Here is a 25,256-nt window from a genome sequence, read left to right on the forward strand (position 1 = left end):
AAAATGGTTCTACAAGTAGTATTCTGAACAAGGCTTAATATTATCAACTATTGAGCACCAACTAAAATTTAATAGAGTTATGGAAAAATTAGTTGGAAAAACCTATAAAAAATGAAACTAATAAGAGACAAGATGTTCATGTAACAAGACACTGCACGTGCTAGCAATTTCTATATTAAAATTCACTTTCAAGTTATATTAATTCAAGGAGATGGAGCTATTAGCATGATACTGGATCAATCATATTCCAAGTAGTAAAGAACTGGTGCAGGATAAATAAGATAGAAGCAGGGGCGTAGCGAGCGAGGGGGGGTGTGGGGGGGGTGTCACACCCCCCCAATAATTTGGTCGCTGTCGGCAAATTTTGGGTCTGTCGGCAAAAGAAGAAAAGGTGAAGAGAGCGGAAGGGGAAGAAAGAAGGAAAGCTGAATAGAGAAAAGGAGAACGGGAGCTTCTTCCATGCCAAATTTGACTTAAAATATGCACCAGATTGCATCTAAGGACGTTTCAAAACTAAAAATTTTCCAAAGGAGAGGGGGACACCCCCTCCCCTTAGACCCCTCCCCCATTTCAGTCACCACTTCCAGATCCATCGGCAAATCAAATTTGACTTAAAATATGCACCAGATTGCATCTAAGGACGTTTCAAAACTAAAAATTTTCCAAAGGGGAGGGGGACACCCCCTCCCCTTAGACCCCTCCCCCATTTCAGTCACCACTTCCAGATCCATCGGCAAATCAAATTTGACTTAAAATATGCACCAGATTGCATCTAAGGACGTTTCAAAACTAAAAATTTTCCAAAGGAGAGGGGGACACCCCCTCCCCCAGTTCAGTCACCAATTCCAGATCCGTCGGCAAGTCAAATTTGACTTAAAATATACACCAGATTGCATCTAAGGACGTTTCAAAACTAAAACTTTTCCAAAGGAGAGGGGGACACCCCCTCCCCTTAGACCCCTCCCCCATTTCAGTCACCACTTCCAGATCTGTCGGCAAATCAAATTCTCCACACCCCCCCCAACAAAAACCCCTTCGCTACGCCCCTGGATAGATGGTATAATAGCCACAACAATACATATAATACCAACACCACAGGGGACCCTACACGAACGATTTAACTGCGATTAAGATAAAAGAAATATTTAAAAAAAAAAAAAAACTATGGATAGATCTAAATATGGGAAGATAATATACAGACATGATTCCTTCCTTGTAGAGGAGATATTTGTCTACAAGTTGGCCAAAATCTCTTATTCTTGTGCTTGATCAATTATTGGAAGAGCTTGGCTTGTGCATTTGAATACATTATATATATAAAGTAGACTAATTTAGTAACAACAAAATTCTCATATCAAAGTGTGCTGGTCTGCTCACAGAAGGATAACAAACAGAAAAAATAACATACAGTTACAGGCAGATAAGTCTACAAGTAGAAGCTATAGATGAGATATCATGCAGGAAATACAAAGGGGTATTGTAATATTCAAAGGAACAAAGAAAAACAAACAAAGGACAGCTATGAACTCCAAACAAAGGACAGCTTTGTTTGTTTTACTTGTACTAGAGAATACACTTGTAGCGTTCTACTCGAATTTTGAAAGCCAAACAAGGTTTTTTTTTTCACCCTCTAATTATTACATCTCAGTTTGTATTACAAAGAAAAACGTTTTAATTTCCACAAAGTTATCACATGTTCTGATTAAAGTCACAATAAATATACATCGTAAGATTATATAATAAATAAAGAGACAATAGAATATAAAAGATCTATATCTTGGAAGACCAGCTCTCCAGTGAAAATTAAAAGAAATAGGTTTTGAAAAGATCCCAGAAATATGAAAATAAAACTCCAAAAAACAAAGTATAACCTGAAACCAACTACCTCAGAGCCAGCTGACAACACTCTCACTGTAGCACACTCTATTTTCACTAAAGCACCTTCTATTTTCACTAAAGCGCCCTCTATTTTCACTATAGCGTCCTCGCACAGAGAGAAAGAGAGAGACACCACCTTGGAAGCATTTCCATAAATAGTATGTTCATGAAAACACAGATAAAGAGGGTAAAGACAATTATTCAAATAGATAATAATATTAATAATCAAAATAAAAGATACCGTAGTGATGGGAATCAAGACATGATGTCAAGGATATAAAGGGAAAAAAATGGTCTAACAGACAGTGAAGAGCTGATTATAAGAGATATTTCTTAATATTGAAAAGGTCTGCTTTTTCAAGGGTCTGTTTCTTAACACAGTTGTAACATAAACACATCCAAACTCGTTGAAATTATCAACAGTTATAATTTTTTAATAAAAAACAAAACCGAAACCATGTTGGATAGAGGTGTGTTTATGTACAAGGTTATGCTAGCAAACAAATGACAATTTCAAATTCAAAAGAAGATGTGAGAATATTTTCTGCCAAACTTAATTTCCTTCATAATTCCCTTCTGCAAAGAAATGGATGATTTGCTGGCAATGATTTCCAAACAGGGGACCACACAACTGTTTTTAATCGAAATATAATTCCACGATTTATTGTTTTATTCTCTGTTCATTAGAAAACTGAGCTGTGAAATAATAAAATTAAAAAAAAGTGATTTTTAGTTACAAGAGAAGTTTCAAAACCATCACATTGACATCAGAGGGAAGGTTTCGATATTCTACAAAACTGAGTAACCACTTGTCCCATTCGTCCATCTGAGAGTACTTCATGGACATGAATCACAAACTGTTATTTGACAAACCATAAACTCACAAACAGTGGAATAAAATTGTTTTAATCCTAAGCCATTAGTGACTGTTGTAGGTCAGGGGATTCACCACATTCCCTGAGATGAAATAATAATGTTGCAACTTTCTGAAAAACATTTCCAACTTTCTGAAAATTTTCCAAATTGATTTATACAGACTCTTTGCATTCTGTGTCTGTCAATTTAGACTTGAAGATCGTCATAACAGCTTCTCACTTCTTCTTAATCTTACATTCTTGGATTAGGTTTTATACTCGGGTTAACTATTATATTTTCAACCCCATTAAGCAATCTTTATGCTTTATCTCCTAAGCAAAATGTATTTAGTTAGGATAATTTCAAAATGTATTCAATTTTCCAGAATTTGTGTCTTGATGGCAATTAACGATTACCTAGCTGGCCATGGCATGTACCGATCATATGGGATTGTCTTATGCCATGTACTGATCATTTAGCTTTGGATGGCATTTACCGATCATCTGGTGTTTGATGCCACATATCAATCATCTAATGTTAGATATTATGTACCAATCATCTAGTTTTGGGTTTGTATTTAACCAAAAAATTGTGATGGTTTACTTAGCTTTTAGCCGGTAATGTTATTCTTTCTTCCACAACATTCATTAAACATCAAATTAGTTCTCGCTTTGTTCTGGTTCAGTTCATCTTACTTGGATGTACAAACTGACCCTCTCTCTCAAATTTATGCCATTTTTCTCCCAAACTGTGGGTTTAATATTCAACTCCCTTCACGGCTACAAAGCCAGCCAATCATAATCCTCTCCTAGATTAATTCCGAGTAAAACTTGATTTCAAGGTTCTGTGAAATGAAATGTGATGCATATTTATAAATCAACGCTAGCATCGAATGATGGATTCTGTGACAATACTTACTTTCTTCCACATCATGGCTATAGCTATCATGTACAGTACTGTACAAACTGACTCTCTCTATTTTGATATTTTTTTCTTTCTGGCAATTTACCTTTTTCATATCTCTTCTTCATTTAAACATAGAAAGAATCTTCTCTAATTTCCAGACATTGCACAAAACAATTTGGTTATACAGACAACCATCAATAAGATGCCTCTCCTATTATTCAAGTTTCTTCTTTTTTGTCACTTCTATCCTCTAAATATATCGGTAGAGAATCATAGAGATTAAATGAATTTCTGCATTTACACCATCCAATTAACTATTACTTGCTCCCTACATGGGCAGTGCAGTACTATAATAATCTCAGCAAATCATTTTGACACCTTTTCCTCAACCTTTTTTTCCTTTTTCTTTCATCATGTTTTTCTTTGTTGCTTTTCCCCCCTATCCTCTTGCACCAGAGTTGTTCATTTATGGATGTACATCGACTCCATCACAAATCTGTACTGCTGGGATCTCCTATCAACGCAGACCTTTCATCGCTACTGTCTCTTCTGCTGAAAAATCTCCGGATTTTATTGAAACTCTGTTTGGGAGGCGGCCCTCGCAGCATTGGAGTGCTGTTCTTGTGGGTAATGTTAATCTGGAGGGTAGAGAAAGATGACAATCAATTGCAACATTTTTATAGGAAGATGGTAGGTAGACCTGCAAGGGAATTTCTGTTACTTTTTGTCCATGACACATTATTGATGTCTCAACTAGGCTCCGTTGTTATTAAGAGAACTGAATCCACTTACATCCGGTAGATCTCAGTCTTAAAGTGATATGGAGATTTTGAAGCAAGCAAGGCACAGGAGGTGGGAGTGAGACTCTTAGAATGCCAAACCATTAAAACTAAACAGCTAAGCTTCTGTTTTCATGATGCTCTTCTGAAGCCAGGGTATTCAAAGTGGTGTCTACCACTAACACAGCCTTAATCTACCACAAACTCAGCCTTAATCTACCACTAACACAGCCTTAATCTACCACAAACTCAGCCTTAATCTACTACTAACACAGCCTTAATCTACCACACCTCCTTCACAGCAGATATGACTAAACTGGTCTGCTTCGGATGTAGTTATCGGGCTAAAGCAATGAAGCTTTTATCGTTAATCTCTCAGGCTGATTACCAACTGATAAACCGAACTAAAACACTTTGAATGAGACAAACTACTAGCTTATAAACAAACTGTCACTTGCGTAAATTTGATTTTGATTTGAATTGTAATAATAAAAAGTTGACAGATATTCAATCCTCCTACTTTTCTAATTGCTCTTGCTATCCGGAGCAGTGTATAAACGTCTTGCTGTTCCTCTTGAATACTCCAAGTAATTTGAGAAATAAGAGTAACATCATAACTGAAATGTGGTTGAAACCACGGTTAACTGTTGATACTCACAGTGCATGGAGGTTGAAGCCATGGTTCACCATCAATCTGCATAGGAAATCTTTTCCTGGTCCTTATTGTTACCGTGGAACATTGTGCTAATCTTTTCCCTGAGGAGCGAATACCGGCCTTTACTTGACCAGCATGGAGGGCATTTTCAATACCAATAACCTCGATGAGTTTGTCTCCTATAGCTGTAAGGGGGTAAACACATTATAAAGGTCACAATATTGTCTGGAATGTTTTCAGTTTTTCAGTTGCCTTTTTCTCCTTGCAGTACCCCCACGCCCCTCACCCATACCAGTCACATCTCACATCTAAAATCGTTCTCCACTGTACAATATGGAAGACCTAGTTGAAAGGGTAGCTTTCAAAATCATAACAATTACAATAAATTTATATATATACAATATATTCTAATACATGCAGTACAGACATGTCTCTAAAGAAATAAAAGTTGTCATTACTGCTCAAACTTTCCACCTTGCCACAACTTCCATACAGTCTCCATAGATCTTATTTCCACCTATTTCATGTTTTGACAAGCAGAGCAAGTACTTTTTTAAAATCTTGAAGGTCATTGATTGGCCAAATTCTCTACTTTTAATTGCCATGTCAGTCAGGATGATTCAGTTAGCAATGACATATTTCATAAAGCTACCAGCAAGTTATTATTACTATTAATAAATTCCTACAACAATCATATTAAATCTTTATAGAAACAGCAGAATTTCTTCCTCAGACAGAAAATCTGAGTAAAATCGTAATAAACTTGAGAACGCTTCTGACATGGTCTATATAGATACTGGGCACTTTTCAATGACGGTTAATACTTACACTGCTCGGCAAACATGAGGTCCACATCAGACTGGGTAATACCACTTGAGGAATGACTGTCTCCTTCTCTCCGCCTCTGTACCCGTTTGGCAAGCTTCCTGCACTTTTTCTCACTCGGGGTATCTCCCCAGATATTGGAGCCACCGTAGATGCTTGGGATGTTCAGGATGGCGATACCTTCCATGGGCGCACCACTGCCGAGATCTAACGACACGTTGTCACAATGTAAATGGGAACAAGCGACGTATGCAAAGAAAATTCTTGTAAAAAACTAGGACAGAGTGGGTTTTGCGAATATCATGACGAGAAAAAATACAAACAGGTACTAGAATTACCATGGGTACCGGGATGAAATGGGGTGGGGGGGGCAGGGGGAGCAGGAAAACAAAGTAATATCATACAGATCAAATTCACAGCTTAACAGACAAACCAAAAATAACAAATTAACATCACCATGAAAATTAACTGATACATAATCAAGCATTGCATTGCAGCACACAACTAACACAGTTATCATTCTTGATTTTATTTACGGCAATCATGCTACTAAGTTAAAAATTAATACCTACCAGACACATCTTGATGGGGAGGGGAGGGAGAGCACATGCAGTAGTGGGGGAGGGGTACAGGATGGAGGGTGGGAGGTGGGTATGCAGACAGCTCATGGAATCTATATACAGAGCTCTATTGGCATCTTATGACTTTATTGATCAAGATATAACTGTCTGATGATATGAGGTATCTTACTCAAGCAACTAGTTTCAATGTTGGTATTTATGGTTTAACTGATGCTCTTAGTGCAATAATGGTTACGTGATCAATCATCCATTTGCCAATAAAGGGAGATTGCTTCAAAGCACTGTTTACATTAACCAAATTTGCTGTAATAAAATCAAAAAACTTTATGGCCCAAAACTTCTCTTTACATTGATACACCAAAAGGGAAGGTTGTATTAGTTTGGTTATAGCCCAAAGTGTGTTTACGATACAGCGGACTTTGCCACCAAAATTTAGCGAGTGCATAAATGACATCCCTGCATAATAATATCTGTATTGAATTATGAGCCTGCATGTAACCCAAATAGAATCACTGAGATACTTTGAAAGGAATCATTGGCAATCGAAAAATTGAAATGGGTGTTACCTTTAACATTAAAAATGAAGTCCCTATTGTGAATGGTAATAAAACCGTTTTTCCATGCTTTCTTTCAGGTAGAAGTTTTTGAGATGTCTCATTAGGACAAATGATTTTATGCTTCTCCAAAAGGTAATTCATTGTAAAGGAAATTCATAGCAAAACAGTTGATATAAAAGTCCTGAAGGCTGAATTGAAATTACAGAATGCCACAAATTTATACTGGTATAGTTCATCTGTGTTATTTTCCTCTGTGGGAATTTCTGTCTGTGATGGCAGCAATATTCAGTATCCATTACAGTGACAAACAAACCAGTGGTTTTAATTACAATTTTACATTATTCCAAATGTCAGCTGTTAGTAAAATGTGATTTCAGACTGCTGCCTACACCAAACTCTGACACCCACCCATAATTACTATAACACCTACTCACGATACAGAATTTAAGAAGGAGGGTGTGAGGCCCTGGGTTTGTTGTAGGGGGGCCCTCAGAAATAAATAAATATTTTACATGCCAACTGATGCATTCTTTGGCATATTTAGGTTATAAAGTACGTCTATAATTCGGTCGACACACAAGCCAGTGCTAATACCTACTAGTGCTAATAACTACTTTAAGTTTTTGTGCAGAGATGAAAAGGACCCCCCTCCCCCTTCACCAAGTTGTCTCCAAGGACCCCCTCCCCCCCCCCCCCCCCCCGCCTCCCTTCACCCCATTATTTCCTTGCATGACAATCTCTGTTGCATTTACAACTCACCATTATATCAATATCTTCATGTAGGTTTCTACAAGTTGCTTGAAAAGTTTCTGAAGTTCCAAACTCAAAGTACCAGAGTTTATTCTTAACCCTGCTGTTAAATCTCTCGGGATGTTTCTCCCTCATCATGTGGAATCGATGTGCAATTGAAGCATCCTGTGAAAATGAAAAAGAGAAAACAACTTTGTTAAGTTTTAAAACTGTCACATAAATCAATACACAAGTACTTGCAGACACAAAATATCACTTAAATGGGCAAGTTTGGTTCCGTTTTGGCAATAAAGGATGACACGCAGAGACTGCTTCAATACTTGGCGAGGCATCAAGATAAACATGCCCATTGATTAAAAACACTGTGCTTATTGTAAGTAACTGACTCCATACTACATATTCATCTACATATTACTGCTAACAGCACCAACCTCATCTACATATTACTACTAACGGTGTCAACCTCATCTACATATTACTACTAACAGTGTCAACCTCATCTACATATTATTACTCACAGCAACAAACTCATCTACATATTACTACTAACAGCACCAACCTCATCTACATATTATTACTCACAGCACCAAACTCATCTACATATTAATACTAATGGTGCCAACCTCATCTACATATAACTACTAACAGCACCAACCTCATCTACATATTACTACTAACAGTGCCAACCTCATCTACATATTATTACTAACAGCACCAAACTCATCTACATATTAATACTAATGGTGCCAACCTCATCTACATATTACTACTAACAGCACCAACCTCATCTACATATTACTACTAACAGTGCCAACCTCATCTACATATTATTACTAACAGCACCAAACTCATCTACATATTAGTACTAACGGTGCCAACCTCATCTACATATTACTACTAACAGCACCAACCTCATCTAAATATTACTATTAAGTTAACAGCACCAACCTCATCTACATATTACTACTAACAGCACCAACCTCATCTACATATTAATACTAACAGTGCCAACCATCTACATGTTACTACTTACAGCACCAACCTCATCTACATATCACTACCATAAATTAGACCACGCCCCTGCAAATTAAGATAAGATGATTTCATATCACAAAAATATCTCAATTTACCAATGTGTAGTATCAACCCTTTAAAACATATTACTTCCCTTTTACAATACCAGCCCTGTACTACAAGTGATGGTTAAAGGTGTTTACTTACAACACCAAATATCTGCATATTACAATGTACACCAAACCCTCTACTCCAAGTGATGGTTAAAGGTGTTTACTTACAACACCAAATATCTGCATAATACAATGTACAGTGTCAACCCTTTACAACATATTACTACCATATACAACACCAGCCCTGTACTACAAGTGATGGTTAAAGGTGTTTACTTACAACACCAAATATGTGCATATTACAATGTACACCAAACCCTCTACTCCAAGTGATGGTTAAAGGTGTTTACTTACAACACCAAATATCTGCATAATACAATGTACAGTGTCAACCCTTTACAACATATTACTACCATATACAACACCAGCCCTGTACTACAAGTGATGGTTAAAGGTGTTTACTTACAACACCAAATATGTGCATATTACAATGTACAGTGTCCACCTTTAACAACATATTACTACCATATACAACACCAGCCCTGTACTACAAGTGATGGTTAAAGGTGTTTACTTACAACACCAAATATCTGCATATTACAATGTACAGTGTCCACCTTTTACAACATATTACTACCATATACGACACCAGCCCTGTACTACAAGTTATGGTTAAAGGTTTTTACTTACAACACCAATGGAAAAGTAGTTGTTGATGATATTATATGGTACTGGATCTCCTTGTTCCTCTGTTGATGTGGTACTAAACTCTATATGCCATCGGTCCAGGTCCACATTGGTGGCATCTTCTACGTCCATCAAGGTCTTACAGAGGTCACCACCATCGTAACCTATGTCAGATAATTTACTATAGTTAGTATCTTGAAACATACTCAAGTCAATAAAGATAAAAACAACCTTACAATGGAAAAAAAATCTTCTTTACTGTCAACAAAACTTTGTCACAAGTGAGAACTTAGTATGTAGTACAGTCTGTTTTAATACTAGATTTTAATTGGTTATCTTTTTGAGGTTATTGATTCCGTGCTGTTGAATGAAAAACTCTTTTTCATCAAGATAAAAATCTCTGTGTCATTTCCTCATTACCTAAAGGTCAACACAGTTTGTATTTGTGATGAGCAAAACTGCCTTGAAATTTGACAACGTCATACTCAGTCACGATATTGATCTAATAGAGAATATGAATATTCATCATTTAAATGAATTATTCATTGAGCCCTTCCCATCCTTGAATTCAAACAGTTCTCATTGTTTTACTTGTTTAATGTGTCGCTATGATTCCAGATAGAAATTTACAATTCTAAACACTGCAGCCAATCCTGTGAAATTCAGGCCGAATCAATGTATTGTGCCACCATAATTTCAGGCAGTATCTGGGGGTATATAAAATAGGCATGGTTTATAAATGAAAATTCTGAATTAAGCCGACAGCACTGACGAAAAAGTTTCATACCACCAATGAGTATAACACACGATGACATCATGGAATGACGAGTTCCAAATGTGGTATATTGCACAGCTTTTATCATCAAAGTTTGTCAGACTTTAAGAAATATGGCAGTCCTTAAAGATGCATGTCACTATGGTCTGTTGCACGGTCAGAAAAAATGTTTTTTTCCCGGGAACATAAATCCGACGAAGTCGGATTTCCCGCCGCGGAACGCAGTGTAGGGGGTGTCTGAAGCTTTTGAAAATTTAAGACCCAATTGACGCGATTTGGTGGACCATTTTTACAGTGATTGCCAGTGTACTACAAATGTGTTAAACCATGTTACGGTAGCACATGAGTCGTTTTGTTGCAACATGAAATCCCGGTATCGTAACTACAACCGGTATTTTCCTCAACTTTCATCTATGGTTCAAAGCACTTAGTTCCGAGACTGTCAATGCCATACATTCAATATGCATAGCCTAGGCTACAGTATGTACATACTCTTACACGCACGGTTATAAAAAAAATATAAAAAATAACACGCTATATTAGGGCCTTTGTTTTTTATCATACACTTCCAAAAGAAAAGCACAAACCTTGGAAAAAAGCAACCGACACCATCCTTCATTCATACTCGACGTACGATATTAGATTATCACGTTCGCACATGGATTAAACTAGTAATCCGTTCTAGGGATCAAACGATTATGCATAACAGAAAATATCGATTATTTTTTCATAATCGTACCGATTCCGATTATTTCAAAAAGAGAAAATATCCCGTTTATACGAAATCAGCAATAAAATATGTGATAGAAAAAATTATTGTTGTGATTTTCCTGTTTCCTTTTGCTTTCGTTGTAATACAAAGGCTCTTAGTTATCCTTTGTTTGTATCAAACAACCTCTGGAGTTTCTCGGGATTTTTTTTTTTTTTTACAAATTTCCAAAATACGAAAATATGACATCCTACCTAGTCAGCACTGTGCTCAGCGAATGGCCTAACTACCTCGACGTGTATGTCACCTATTAATGGCTTGAAATGGGCTAAGAATAGTTACTCAAAATATCCATCTCAAAAAGCACCTCAGACAAACCATCCATCTTCAGTCTTTACCAAAGTGTAAATTTTATTTACATATTGGCTACATTCCGACTTTATTTTGTACTTATTTTCAGTATTATACCGTTTATGAACAAATAGAAATGTTACAAACTTGAAGTTAAACATACCTATTCGTTACCTAGTTAACTCCGTTCGAGTTCGATTAGAAAATGTATGCTCAGGCCAATCAACTGAAAAGCAAATTGTACCATCGTAACTTGTTTGAAATTACTCTAGAATGTTACCAGATTGATGTAAAGAAATAATAACAACTAGAAACTACTCCAATATAAAATACAATTTTCCCTATTTAAGACATAGCACACACCTTCCAAACAAATGCCGATTTCCAGCAAATTGAAAGTTGTAAACTAAGCTACGCATTTTTTTTTTTTGGCAAACCAATGGTTAGGCTACATTTCCCATTGACTTAGTGTGGTTGTTAGGCTAACATGCTTGTTGCAGTATTTCATGGATATTTTAGTTTTAGCTAACTGCGTCACAATTTCAGCGAATAAAGAGATGCTAAGGCTAGATTTTCCCGTTGACTACGTGTGGTGTTCGGGTACCATGCGCGACGATAGCAGCCTGGAAAGTATGTAAAAAAGCTACGCAAAGTATTGTTTTTTTTTTTGGCGAAACGATCGTTGGGCTACATTTCCCATTGACTTAGTGTGGTTGTTAGGCTAACATGTGGTCGAAGATTGCAGTTTCCATGTATATTATTATATATTAAAATATTTTTTATTTACGACACAACTAGAGCGAATAAACAGATCGCTAGGTTAGATTTCCACGTTGACTTAGTGTGAAGTAAGGCTACCATGTGGTCGGAGATTTGTGTGGATGTTAGGTTATTGTCGCTGGTACTGAAATTGCTTCGTGGAAGCCGTAATTTGCCAGTGACTTTGCGGGAAGTTCCCGGTAATTGTGCTCGACCCTCCCGAACTGCTTCAAATTTGATGCGAGATTGTGAGAACTTATCGCGCTGCTAAAGCAAACGCATGTCACTATTAATTTTACACAGACACCTGATATAACGAGGGCGATTTTTTTTTTTTATAGTTCTCTGTTTTTGCTGTCTTGTTTTTTTTCATTTTTTTTTATCTCTGCTCCAAAATTTCCCGCGAGTGACTAAAATTTCCCGGGAACCAGGTTCCCGTGTTACCTCTTTTTTCCTGGCCTGGTCTGTTGTTAAATAATTAACCACTAAAGTGAAGATAAGAACCAGCAACATACTCTGTTATTTGTCCGCCCAAAACAGCACCAAGAACAATGATATTGGGTATTATAGGAGACACAAACCTAACCATCAAAATTGGTTTGAATGTGATAGAGATTGTTGCCATGAACAACTTTCCCAAACAGCCCAAACAATTTTTTTTAACCCCATTTGGGATTATATCAGAGATTTAATTTTTCTTCACACAAAGAGGCCAAAGACTTGATCAAGTCTAAATGTGACCTCATCAAGCCACAAATGCTTCAAATTGTTTAACTTTTTATTTTTATTTTATTGTTTTGTTTTATGTTTGCTTCCTGTCATGGATATGGGTTCTTGCAATGCTGAATCTAACATATTGAAACTCTTAACATGACCTAATGATGTCATTAGTTTTAGTGTCAACATTGTTAACATTCTACCTTGAAAATAGGAAGGAGAAAACAAAGAGAAAGTAAAGGTTTTCAGATCCTAATGGCAACTATGACATCACAGATTTACAACATGATAGCTCGCAGACACGACCAGTTTAAACTAGGATATCTTCCAAACGAAACCAGATTTATCTTAGCTGTTTGGGTGAGTCCTTCTTCAGATCTCTGTCAGATAATCCACAGATGATGGTTCCTATTTTAACTTGAGACTCATCAATTAGGAGTAGCCCACTAGTTTCCAACTGCAACCTTCATTTCATTTTAATAACCTGTAAGACAGGTTTGTGTGAGTGCATCTTTAAGATGTTTCTTGTTTCACCTGGCCATGCTCTTTTTTCTTCAATTGATCATTGAGAAACCAGAATATATAAACATTTATCGTTTTAACCTTTTTAAGGACAAGAGTTTACTTACCCCCTCCCCAATTGAGGCATCTGGCTAAGTCATTACCAGTACCTAGTGGAAGCACAGAAACAGGAGGTCTGGGTTCAATCTGTAGTTTATCTGCAAAAACAAAACATATGACATCATTATCATACATTTCGTGCTGTTGAAACGGAAGCTATTGTACATGTTAAAATGAAGAATTATTCATTGGTACGTTTGAGATTATCAAGACAGGCGGGTGATGTTTCTAAATATTTGAGTTGTCATTTCTAAAAAACAAAACAACAAAACACAAATGACAGCTCTACCTTTTCATTTTCTCATTATACTCTGTAAACTTTTCAGCGAAAGTGCATTATCCTGATTGGGATTTAATAAAGTACAACTTCCTTAAATTTTTTTTAATTAAAAAAAACAACTTTTTTGTTCATCGTTATAATTCCCATTGTGAAATCCACGCTGCAGCTAGATAATTGTTACTACGCATGAGCAAATTCCTAAGTCTTAAGGCTATCTAGACCATGCAACAATATGGCACTGTACTAAAGATACTTTACAATACCCATACCACATGTTGTAAAAGCCCTCCCTGTTTGTCGTATGGAAATTATCAATGAACGGTGCCCTCGTAATTGTTGTGTAACAAAGACAGGATGTGATAATGAATCCAATGTTTGGAAAGACGGATATAAATGCGTGCAAGAGGTCACGTTCTTTTTTTAGACAGGAAAACCTCGGTGTTTCGTTGGGTGACAGAGAGGTTTGATCACCGACTGATGACTCGGTCGTGATTAGACAAAAACTGAGTTTATACGTGTCATCCATGATAAAAGAGATACTGAATTCTATCGGCAAAAGTAAGTGCAAGAGGTCACTTTCTTTTTTTAGACAGGAAAACCTCGGTGTTTCGTTGGGTGACAGAGAGGTTTGATCACCGACTGATGACTCGGTCGTGATTAGACAAAAACTGAGTTTATACGTGTCATCCATGATAAAAGAGATACTGAATTCTATCGGCAAAAGTAAATGTTTTTTTTTCCCGCAGTGGATGTCACAGGTTGGAGACCACTATGGCAGACAAGGCTGGCACATATATGGACACTAGAAAGGAGTAGGAGCCACATTAAACATGAATTAGATACATCATAGTACAGTGAATAGATGTTCATAAGCCCTGGAGACTGAACATCTCTGACCACATTAAGTTTGGTGAGAATTGTCGACAATGACGTTGCAAACATTGGTCAGCATTTTTCTCCCTCGAAAAAAGAAAGAAGGATGAGGTTGCAAAAAAGAAGGGGAAAAAAAAACATGCTCAAATCTGCAATAAGTAATAACTTTGGACTACTTCAGACCTATTTCAGGAAAACTGCAAATATCTGATATTAATCACTGGGCATAGGATATATATATATACATAAACGATATGATTTTAAGACAAAGGCTTACCGATACAGTCGAGCACCCATCCAACGGTACCATCACCACCACAACAAAGCACACGGAATCCCGGAACGTCTCGGAAGAATTTTAATCTGTTAAGAGAAGCAGAAATGGAACAAAATGTAATCAAATCTGGAATACTTCACCTGGAGTGTGTCAGGAATGGGGAGGGGGAAGGGGAAAGGCGGAGCCAGCCGTGTGGTATTGCATCATACAGCATGAAAACTTCTCCTGCTGAGATCAATCTAACATACTGCTACCAGCCCTTGATACAAACACCATATGCTACAGACTTTATGACAAGTCGAAAGCTTGTCCTTGTTCTAACTGCTAAATCAAGCAAAATGCATGTTTTTTTTTTTTTTCATTTTTTTTTCTTCTAATATACTTTGCAATATTAGTCAATGATAAAAGTTCCATGCATTTATAAAGTATGCTTTTATGACATTTACATATTAGTTTGCAAACATTTACATATTATTTTGAAAACACAATAAAATCTAATTTTAACCTACAAGAAGAAGTGGAAGGGTTGTACAGTTATGCACAATTCAAAGTGACCCTTTTTTCTCCTCCTCCTCAGAAGGTTCATCAATATAGATACCTATGTATGCTGAGCAAACACTGGGTTCGATAATCAAATATGGTTGTAGAGCTTAGTTGGTAAAGCCAAATGAAAGACTAGGCGATTCTCACAAGGGATAAATAGATTACCCACGAGGGTCTCGCGTGGGTGAAAAGCGATTACCTGTGAGGGTCTCACCAGGGATAAAGAGATTACCATTGAGGGTCTCGCGTGGGTGAAAAGAGGCTCAAAGATGCTCAAAGCAGCTCTTTTGAGTCTGATTACATGCCAATTTTTATACCAAAGCTTAGTTTACTCAAAGCAAAGGGATTCAAATTGGTTCCTTTTCACCGATAGAATGTAGAAAATAATTACTGATTTCATCCCACGGATTTCACATCATCATCATCAATATTTTCTTTTAAAAAAAATACAAATCTGAATATGGCAAAATTGTAGACAAATTTTCTCATTATTTCGGCTAATGCTTGAGAAGTGAGTTACATGAACTGCACGGGTATGGTATCTTCAGTAACAGGTCTGATATAAGAATTTTTGCCCAAATTGCTGTAAAACACTGCTTCATCTGTTGTGTTCTGGTAGATTCTTTGTCATAATAAATACATTTCAAGAGTTGGAGCCAACAGTCAAGGCTTCTCTGTTTCTAGTTGACTCATTCATATAAGAAAACACAGGAGAACGACAAAGAATAAGAAGAAGGACACAACTACTTACCCCGGGGTTGGTCCACCTTTGTTGAGGTCATAAACTTGTCGGGGATTTAAAAGATACTGGAATTTTCTCATGATTCTCTCTCCCTGCCTTCCCCCGCTTTTCGGATTTACAAAGACGACTAAGGGATGAGACCCTGGAAGAGGCGTGACCTTAAGTATAGAGAAGAAGAAAGACGTGGTTGAATGACTCAGTGCATAACTTGTTTAATGATATCATTAATGCAGGATTTGTGTGTATTAATGCACTTTATAATGCAATGTAAGCTCTGAATTGACATTACAGGTTACACATAAAAGCTACATAAGTGACCTATGGGAGATGATATCTGTTAGAAGCCACATCAGGGCATTTAGTTTTGAAACAAGAGTTTGAAGGAGAAAGCAAATCCCCCCCTTCTTCTTTCAGGAGTAAGCACATATTTGGATGAGTGATTCTTGATCCATTTGGGCCATACTGAAAATATCAGGTGGGTAGGGATGGGGAAGGGGCAGGGGATAGGGCAGGGATAGGATGAAGAGGGAAACGAAAGGGACCTACTTCAAACATATCATCACTTTGGTATTTGGAAGCTTCCATGCAGGAACAATCCATTTTCCTGTCTAACACTGTTCTGCAAATTAGCAAAAGAAACCCCAAATACGCTATAACTAATAAATCGAACAGGAAATGAACGTTAATACCATCACGATTACTTATATTACCAATGTTACCAACATATTATCAATGTTTATTCAATGTTATGTTACATATATAGAGTGTTGTTTTCTCCCTACCTGGAGGCTCTGGCCTTCCATGGAAATAGAGTCCTTTCTTGCCTTTGATGGGTCAACATCTTCAGATGAAGCTCCCTCCTTAGAGGTTAGGCTCTTCCTCTCTTGCTGTAGGAGAGAGAGAGATGGACATTACAATGGGAGGTCATACATTGTAGCCTAAAGACAACATAATTCTAACAATCTAGAAAAAAGATTTTAATGCCTGTGTTATGTGGTAAGTAAATTAGACAAATGGATACAACTCAACCTGACAAAATAACAAAACAAAACAAACCGACAGATATTTTTGGATGCAAAACCTGTAGTGCTTATATATATATATATATATATATATATATATATATATATATATATATATATATATATATATATATATATATATATATAAGTAATATATAACTAAATGAAGATTACAAACCTGTTTTAAATGTGCATAGCTTATCAGCCTCTTGTCTCCTGTTGCAATTTCGTAAATGCTTTCCTCTGGAAACAACATTTTGCAATACCAGACTCTTCAATTGCAGAAATTACATTAAGGATCAAAACCTATTTTAAATTTGTAAAGCTTACCAGCATTTTATTTTCTGTTCCTCTCTCATTTTCTCAAACTGCCTCTCCCTGGAAATAATTTGGGCAATAACATATTCTGCTATCGCAGAGTGGTATGTACCACCCATTCTTGTTACGGTGAAAGGGTATTGGGGAGTTCCTTCGCTCCTGTTGACTTTCTCCATTATTAAATTAACACCTGCAAGAGTGATAGATTGTCACACTTAGACCGCAAATTAGTCCAGATGAACTCAAAGAGATAACCAGAGGTACATTTATCATCATCTTGAAAATATTAATATAGTATCTGATATTTATATCAGAAAATACTAATTTTGCAACCATTGGCTCTTCTGAGACAAGATTTACAGTGTTTTACACACTGTTGAACACTAGGTCCTACTAAATACTCTGTTGGGAAACCATTTGGTGAAGTCAGTTCTTTGTAAATTTGTTCTCCCCACAGGCATGTTACATGGTGGTACTGGCCTGATGACTGACAACCCCCCCCCACCCCCACCCTCCACATACAATGGAAAAGACTCATAGAAGTAATGTAAGGATTGGATAGCTGTGTTGATATGAAAACAACAGAATCTATGTCACTGATATTACCAGTTCAAAATCCATTATAAAAACCCATGCTTCTTCAAGTATGTGCTGTAAACCCTTTATTTGTTGCCCAGGGGCAAAAAGATCTTATAAAACTAGAAGAGAAAAATTACTTCACCTGCACTGGAAACTTGAAACCATTTCAAATTTGGAGCAAACGGTAACAGCTGATAAAAATCCTTTGCATCAGCAACAATGATCTCGGCTGATTTCAAATCTTCTGCAAATGTTTCTAGTATAAGAAAATAAAGAATGAATGGAACCACTAAGATGACAAGGATTCATTGCAGATATTCGCAGCAAAATGGCCAGAAATCCTCACTAATGGTTAAAGTCTATATAGATTAGGCATACAGTATACTGTTATCAAATCTATGCATTAACTCCCCTTTGATTACATAGCAACCTTTTAGACTTCAAGTTAATTCAGCACCATCTGTCCCTGAAAATCGCATAAATGTTTTGTTAACATGTCATTTGAGGCCACAAAACTATTTGTTTTCTCCAAATGAGTTTTGTGATGGATCTGAGAAATCTAACGGTCCATGTATTAGCCTATATAGTCCAGTCACTTTAACTGATGAACCTCGGCTGCGTAAATGGTCACTTCTCGCAAAGGAAAAGTGGTATCACAAATACAACCTTGACTGCTTTTTTGATAGCCTACAAACATATCAAAATTAAATCTGACCTTGATGTCATTCCTTTAAGTTAGCCTCTGAATAAAATCCTGAGAGGATCAAAATGGCAGGCTCTCAAACTTTGACATATTTCCCTACAGAGGCATTTTGCAGTAGATAAAACACTGTTTGCTACCAGTTCTCCCCCCCCCCCTGCCTCTCTCTCTCTTTCTTAAATTGATATCTATAAGAGGAGGGGAATTTCTCACCAGGATTTATCTTCATCTCAAACCATACTGATATTGACGAGTAGCTCTGCAGTAACAGGTTTTCAAACATGCTTCTCTCTCCATTGACTCTTATGATCAAACTGGAGCAAATCACCACGTTTGGTAATTTCTCAACCATTCTTTAATTCTCTGCTTAAACACTGCAAAATAATTGGGTCCAGTTGAGGCGACAAAATCGTGGTTTCACTGCAAGACAATAAAACACATACAATTATCAAAAAAAGGATATAAATAATCACCATTTTTAGCTTTTATGTGGTTTATTAAACAGAATTGCTTTAATTGGTGTGAAGACTCGTGCACAGAGAAACGTCTCTTGCCGGTGATCTGACCTAGTTTCTAATGAGGTGTAACAGAAGTGTTAGACACCACCATCGATCCCAGAAAATACACACACAGCTTGCGACCGCCGGTAATTAGACACTGGTGTACAGTCAGTACATACAGCTACGGTCAATACCCACAACACGGTGTACATAGCAGAGATGGACATCTCAGGTCTAGATAAAAGAAAAAAGGTATCACATTTCATTACTGTCTGCATTTTGTAGTGACAAAAGAAAACTTCACTTGCAAGCAACCGAAAGTTAACTTTTTCAGAACACGGCACCAGGCACGTAGCCAGGAATTTGCCAAGGGAGGGGCGAAAATGTAGAAAAAATATCAGAGCCGTATATACGGCATTGCATACTATCTAAGCGTAGCGCCACCATGGTTGGCGTGAAGCGTACAAGAAAATTTTGGCTGAAAATGCCTCCCAGATCGCTGGAAATGGCACTTCCCAGGCCTTGTAAGTTGCATCTTAGCATTTTCTCTTTTGAAATTACTAGCGATATCATAAAAACATAAAAAAAAATTTTTTAAATATGCTCAAAGGGGGGGTGGCTGCCCCCTTCGCCCCCCCTTGGCTACGCGCCTGTTCAGCACGCGGTTTGGGGAGAGTCTTAAATGCTTGAATGCCCATATTCTGAAAGAAAATTTTACTTCTGGAGAACAGTCCATACACCAGTAAGGAATTTAAAAAAAAAATTTATGGCTAAGTACTCCTGGGAGGGTGGTATTGCCAAGGCTGGAACAGCCTCCCAATAAATTCAGCTAACCGCAACTCTAAGGTTAAGTTTAATTTCCATTTTGTATCTATTTTGTTGTAGGCCTTAACACTTCTAATTTGAAACATATTTGCTTGTATTCTTTTACCTTACTCTGCATGCTTTATATACAATGCTTGTCTGCTTGTTCCATGGCCGTCTTTGCTAACCTGCTTACCCTTCACACGGCTCAATCAGGATTGCCACTGCTCCCCTGACACACTGAGAATTACTGTTTTCTACCAAGTACTATACTACTACTACTACTAGGCTAGGCATAGTCTTCTCATCATCTACTTGATAGACTATGTCTGGAATTATATTGCCTAGCCTGACTTAAATTTGGCCTATCTTTAGTCCCACCACTGTTAGTGTTACTGTTAGGAATAGGCCTAGTGCCAGGTCTAGGGTAGGTAGGAACAGGTACATGCAGGGGCGTCGGAGCCGGCCGGACCAATATTAACGGCGAAAAAAAAGGGAAAAAAAGGACTAAGAAAAAACTAGAGCACCAATGGTGCAGAAGCTCATACCTTTTCGAGCCTAAAAATGTAGGGCCCACAAAACCAATTTTGGGCCCGTGAGGGATACCCCCCCCCCCTCCATTAGCAGAATCCTGGCCACACCACTGGCTATAATTCCTATTTTCCCCTTTAAATCCTATTTTACCCACTCTCTCAAACAATACCACTGACCTACCCTATTAAACTTTCTCCCCTCTACCTTAGCAGACATAACAAGCACTCCCTACAAGGCATAACTTCACAAGCTGCCTACATACCTCAGGCTCAAAGACTTCTAAGAATCGGCAAGTGCTGATTGGCTATAGGGCTCTCATGCTTACAGTTCAACAGTTAATAACAACTCCCAGTCCTGCTTTAATTCCACTAACAGCTTCTGCAGAGCTTAACCACAAATGTAAACAAACACTGCAGACACTGGGAGACAAATTAAAGGAGCTTTGGCAAAAAGTGAAGGCTCAGATTTTTTTAAACAATGGGGATTAATTGTAATTAATTAACTTTTGACCAAAAATTTTTAGGCATCACCTTATTCATACACAATCCAACAATCATCAGTTCAACTTTGAATATGATCCATCAAAATCTTGAGAAGATTGAGATATTTGAAAATATTACAAAGAATGACCCCCGATGACCCCCTAAATGACCTTTGACCTCAATTTTCCGAACACCCCTCGTAACTCTCATCCCGAGGAACATTGTGACCAAGTTTCATTATAATTGGCCATACACTGTACGAACAGGAGCAATTTGAAAATATAGGGCCGCGGCCCGGGCCACAAAAGACCCCTAGTTGATCTTTGATCTCAAATTCATGAACACCCTGAAGGTAAAACTACCATAGTACTATCGTGACAAACCCTCAACATTGTACCATGGAATCTGTAGGAGAAGAAGCATTTTGCGTATTTCCACAAAATGGCCCATTACGGCCCACAGGTGACCTTTGACCCCAAATTTTGGATCATCTCTGATGGACCTATACCTAATGGTCCTTGTGTCCAAGTTTCATGAAATTCCATCAAACACTGTGCGAGTGGGAGCGGTTTTACCAATTGTTGACGGATAGAGTGATAGAGTGATAGAATGATAGAGTGATAGAGTGGTAGACGCCGCACTGTAACAATAGCTCACACCAGCATGCTGGTATGAGCTAAATATGGCAAAATATAAAGAACCAAAATGACAAATACTTCAAAAATGTGTTTCAGAAAATTAATCGGGTACAGAAACAGACTACTCTGGCATGGCAGGGGTCTTGTTTTCAAGCTCGGGAAGTGCCATTTCCTGCAATCTGGGAGGCATTATTTCAAAATTTTCTCCATTACGCTAATGGTTGGCACGTAGCGTAATTTGACCTACCAAACGTCCCCCCGATAATTATGAAAGATGTATACACTCTGATCTGCCGTACCAATCACAAAAAGCTTCCGATGCCCCTGACATGAGAGGGCATATGCAGCTGGTTGGGTATTGGCGTTACGCAGGGGCGGCAATTTGTTTCAAATATTGGGGGGAGGGGAGACATGCTTGGGTGCTAACGTGTAGCAACTTTCATCCCCACAGTGTTCGCGGGCTTCGTGATATAATGTATAAATATATGTATGTATATACATATATTACTATCAAAGAGGAGCGCCACCATTAGTTGGCGCGCTGGTTTTGAGAACCCCCCAGATCACCATAAATGGCATTTCTCGGGCTTGAAAATGACCAACCAGAGGTACAGTTTTGCCTAAGAACCAAGTTTTCCCAATAGTTTTTTTTTTCATCCATAAACTTTTTCATTTTTGCCACCAGTCACACATCATGTTCGACCTCATCGCATCTCCTGTGGATCATTGCTTTTGTAATAAATTCACTTCAAAACATACCCATAATGTTGCACAAAAATCTATGGACAACTAATATAGAAAAAAAACCTTCAACCCCTAACAGACCGGTCAAAATTGCACCATATCAGTAGAATCACTGTGGTCGAGTGGTATGGTACAGTACAGACTTCACTCTCTGACACAAAAGTCCAATGTTCGATTCCTACCTAAAGGACGAAACTGGTCGTAAAGTGGAATTTTTCTGGTGTGTTTGTCTTTATTAAGTATTATGTATGTTTGATTAATGTTATAGTTTGGGAAAAACAAGGACCATAGGAAACAGTACAATGAATTCATTTACCACGAGACTCTACGAGTGGCTGTTTGCCAAATGATGGAGGAGAAAGAAAAATTGCCAACAGAGTTACAGTGAGTATATATACATATGGAGACCCTGTAGGAATAACATTAGGATTAGTGTAGTTAAGTCAGCAAACAAAAATACACTTTATATTGATGCAGCGCACATCACTGTATAAGAGTTATGTTGGTCGCCTTGAACATCCGATCTTCGAGAAAAGCTGTTGAACCATTTCGTGTAAACACCTGCATGCTGTCTGCTGCAATTTACAAAGTGTTTTCACTCCAGCCATCTGGCATATAGTGCAAATCTTAAAGGAAGTAACGTGAGAAAAAGTTACTGCAGCCTGCACTGTTAATTCGCCAAATACAGATAAGGTTTGAGGTCGTGGAGGGGCAAAACATACTGACTACTCAGCTCTGGCTGTTGTGTGGTCTGCAAGCACTGCAAGATAGGCCTACATTAAACAATATAGATGTCAATTGACAATTTGAATAGGTTGTTTCAAATGATCTAAAGCACTACAATTTTAATGAATATTAAAACACCAGCTGCAGTCACTTGATGTGAAACTGAATGAAAGCCCTTTATTGTAATGAAAGCAATCATTAGTTGTTTTTACATGAATGTCTTTGGACGCATACGTAGTCATTTTAATTATAAGCAGATACGAACGAAATTGCAAGAGATCAACGTAGATCAACGTGCGAGAGAAGAGCAACCGGCCTCAGAGATGGATCAAACAGAGGCAGGAATGGAGCAGCTGACGATTGAAGATGAACAAGCGACTGATGTCATAGAAGAGCAAACGGCTGATGTCAAAGAATAAGAGCAACCGGAAGTAGAAGACTGTTCCAAATCTAAAGAACAGCAAAACTGACAAGGACTAGATTTATGATCAACTGAATGAAGCCCATAATCGGTCAAACCACCAAGTGGTGTCGTGGGGCGGGGTGAGAGATTCCACCAGTCAAATAAAAAGAGATTGATTTAGTTAATAATAATCCCCACTCAATATGTAAGCCTACTGGGGAGCTGTTATTGTGTTTTCATATTCAAGGTGTGTGAGATCGAATGAAAGGTTTTTTAATTTCCCCTTTGAAAAGTTTAAAGGATTATATCTTTCCCAAAGGATACTGAAGTATAGAAAATCCTCAACATGTAACGGTTTATAAACCATATACTTTGAATTGATGTGATTGGTCGACATGCTCTATATGCCTGTTCAGCCTTACTTTCTAACCCTACTTCTATTTATCTGAAATTTCTTCAGAAGTCCATTTGGCGTGAATTGAAACATCATCACAGATTATTACAAAAATTATGACGGCTGGCTATACTGACTATAATTAGGCTAGAACACTTTGCAACATTAAGCTATGCCAGAAACACATGAAACTTTAGTACTAGGCCTACTATTAGTTTATGACTAGGGCGGGATTATGATCCCTCTCCAGGTTGCTCCTAAAAATTGTCAACTGCGTGCAACGTCTGTATGTCACTCAACCTGTCTTTCACCTCTCGTTCCTACAAGTTAGGCTTTGACATAGCTTACTCTCTAACGGTCCGGGCTTAGGTTCAATATGATCTACGGTTATGAGGGACTGTATGTTCGCGGAACAGGTATGCTACTTAGATTAGAAAGAAGACCGATCAGACATATCTCACTGTTTCATGCTATACCATGTTTGTTTGTTACAGTCGCGTCGAATAACACAATACCTATTCAGTACCCATAAAAGCACCTAAGAATTCAAGGCCTATTTACAAGAATATTACAGATAACAGCAGATAATAGTTAGAAACTACTTCCTGGTTCTGTGGTCGTGATAACGTGGCACTGATCTGTACACTAACAGATTAGTTAGTGTACAGATCAGTGTAACATGGTCACACTGTCATATACAGGTTGCAACACTCGAAAGTTCCATTTTTGCGCTTCTTCGCATAGAGGGCAGACTTCTTGAACTAGTTGAAGGCTTCAGCCGCATCGTTATCCACACACAGCTTGTGGATTCAATCTCGTCGTGACAAACAGACAAAGTTGCAGTTGGGGGAGGGGCATATTGTGGCCTGGTCTATTGGGAGGTATCCCACTCTTTTCTTCCAAATTTTATGGTGACCCCCACCTCCCCCAAACTTTTGGCAACATTAAAACTGGACACAACTTTGAATAACCGGCCTGTATAATACAGTTTCACCCTATTACAGTATAAAATAAACACATTTCTATCAACTTTAAAAACAAAATCTTTGAAAAGTTCTATCAGCAGGTTTCAGTAAACTACTTTTTCTATCGACTGTGAGGGAGACTTGTGTCTTACTGTCTTTTTCTGCACTAGTTCTGCCATTAGCATCTGAGTCTCCAGTCT

At 37.7% G+C, this 25,256-nt stretch overlaps 3 protein-coding genes across 6 annotated transcripts in view; 2 read left to right on the forward strand and 1 right to left on the reverse strand.

The window, feature by feature from the left end:
- The window catches only part of LOC139966965 (uncharacterized), a 66,480-nt gene that overhangs the window by 34,020 nt on the left and 7,204 nt on the right, over positions 1 to 25,256 (forward strand). The gene's annotated exons all lie outside the window — the stretch shown is intronic.
- LOC139966971 (diacylglycerol kinase beta-like) lies at positions 1,528 to 19,286 on the reverse strand. Its single transcript, XM_071970510.1, has 12 exons — positions 19,080 to 19,286; positions 18,309 to 18,422; positions 17,600 to 17,777; positions 17,030 to 17,134; positions 16,257 to 16,405; positions 14,963 to 15,048; positions 13,541 to 13,630; positions 9,604 to 9,764; positions 7,796 to 7,951; positions 5,902 to 6,124; positions 5,077 to 5,258; positions 1,528 to 4,277 (listed from the first exon to the last, which is right to left on the reverse strand). Exons 3-12 carry the CDS (start codon positions 17,603 to 17,605, stop codon positions 4,128 to 4,130), a joined length of 1,308 nt encoding a protein of 435 aa, XP_071826611.1. The 5' UTR covers positions 17,606 to 17,777; positions 18,309 to 18,422; positions 19,080 to 19,286; the 3' UTR covers positions 1,528 to 4,127.
- LOC139966970 (uncharacterized) lies at positions 6,029 to 25,199 on the forward strand. 2 transcript variants are annotated; one of them, XM_071970509.1, is made up of 3 exons: positions 6,029 to 6,241; positions 22,837 to 22,952; positions 23,533 to 25,199. In XM_071970509.1, the coding sequence occupies exons 1-3, from the start codon at positions 6,131 to 6,133 to the stop codon at positions 23,711 to 23,713; spliced, it is 408 nt and encodes a 135-aa protein (XP_071826610.1). In that variant the 5' UTR covers positions 6,029 to 6,130; the 3' UTR covers positions 23,714 to 25,199. The 2 variants fall into 2 exon arrangements, 1 of the variants encoding a protein (XP_071826610.1); XR_011792817.1 differs by lacking the exon at positions 6,029 to 6,241 and having other exon boundaries at positions 20,367 to 22,952; positions 23,552 to 25,199.

Source organism: Apostichopus japonicus, chromosome 4, assembly GCF_037975245.1.
Source record: "Apostichopus japonicus isolate 1M-3 chromosome 4, ASM3797524v1, whole genome shotgun sequence".
Lineage (NCBI taxonomy): Eukaryota > Metazoa > Echinodermata > Holothuroidea > Aspidochirotida > Stichopodidae > Apostichopus > Apostichopus japonicus.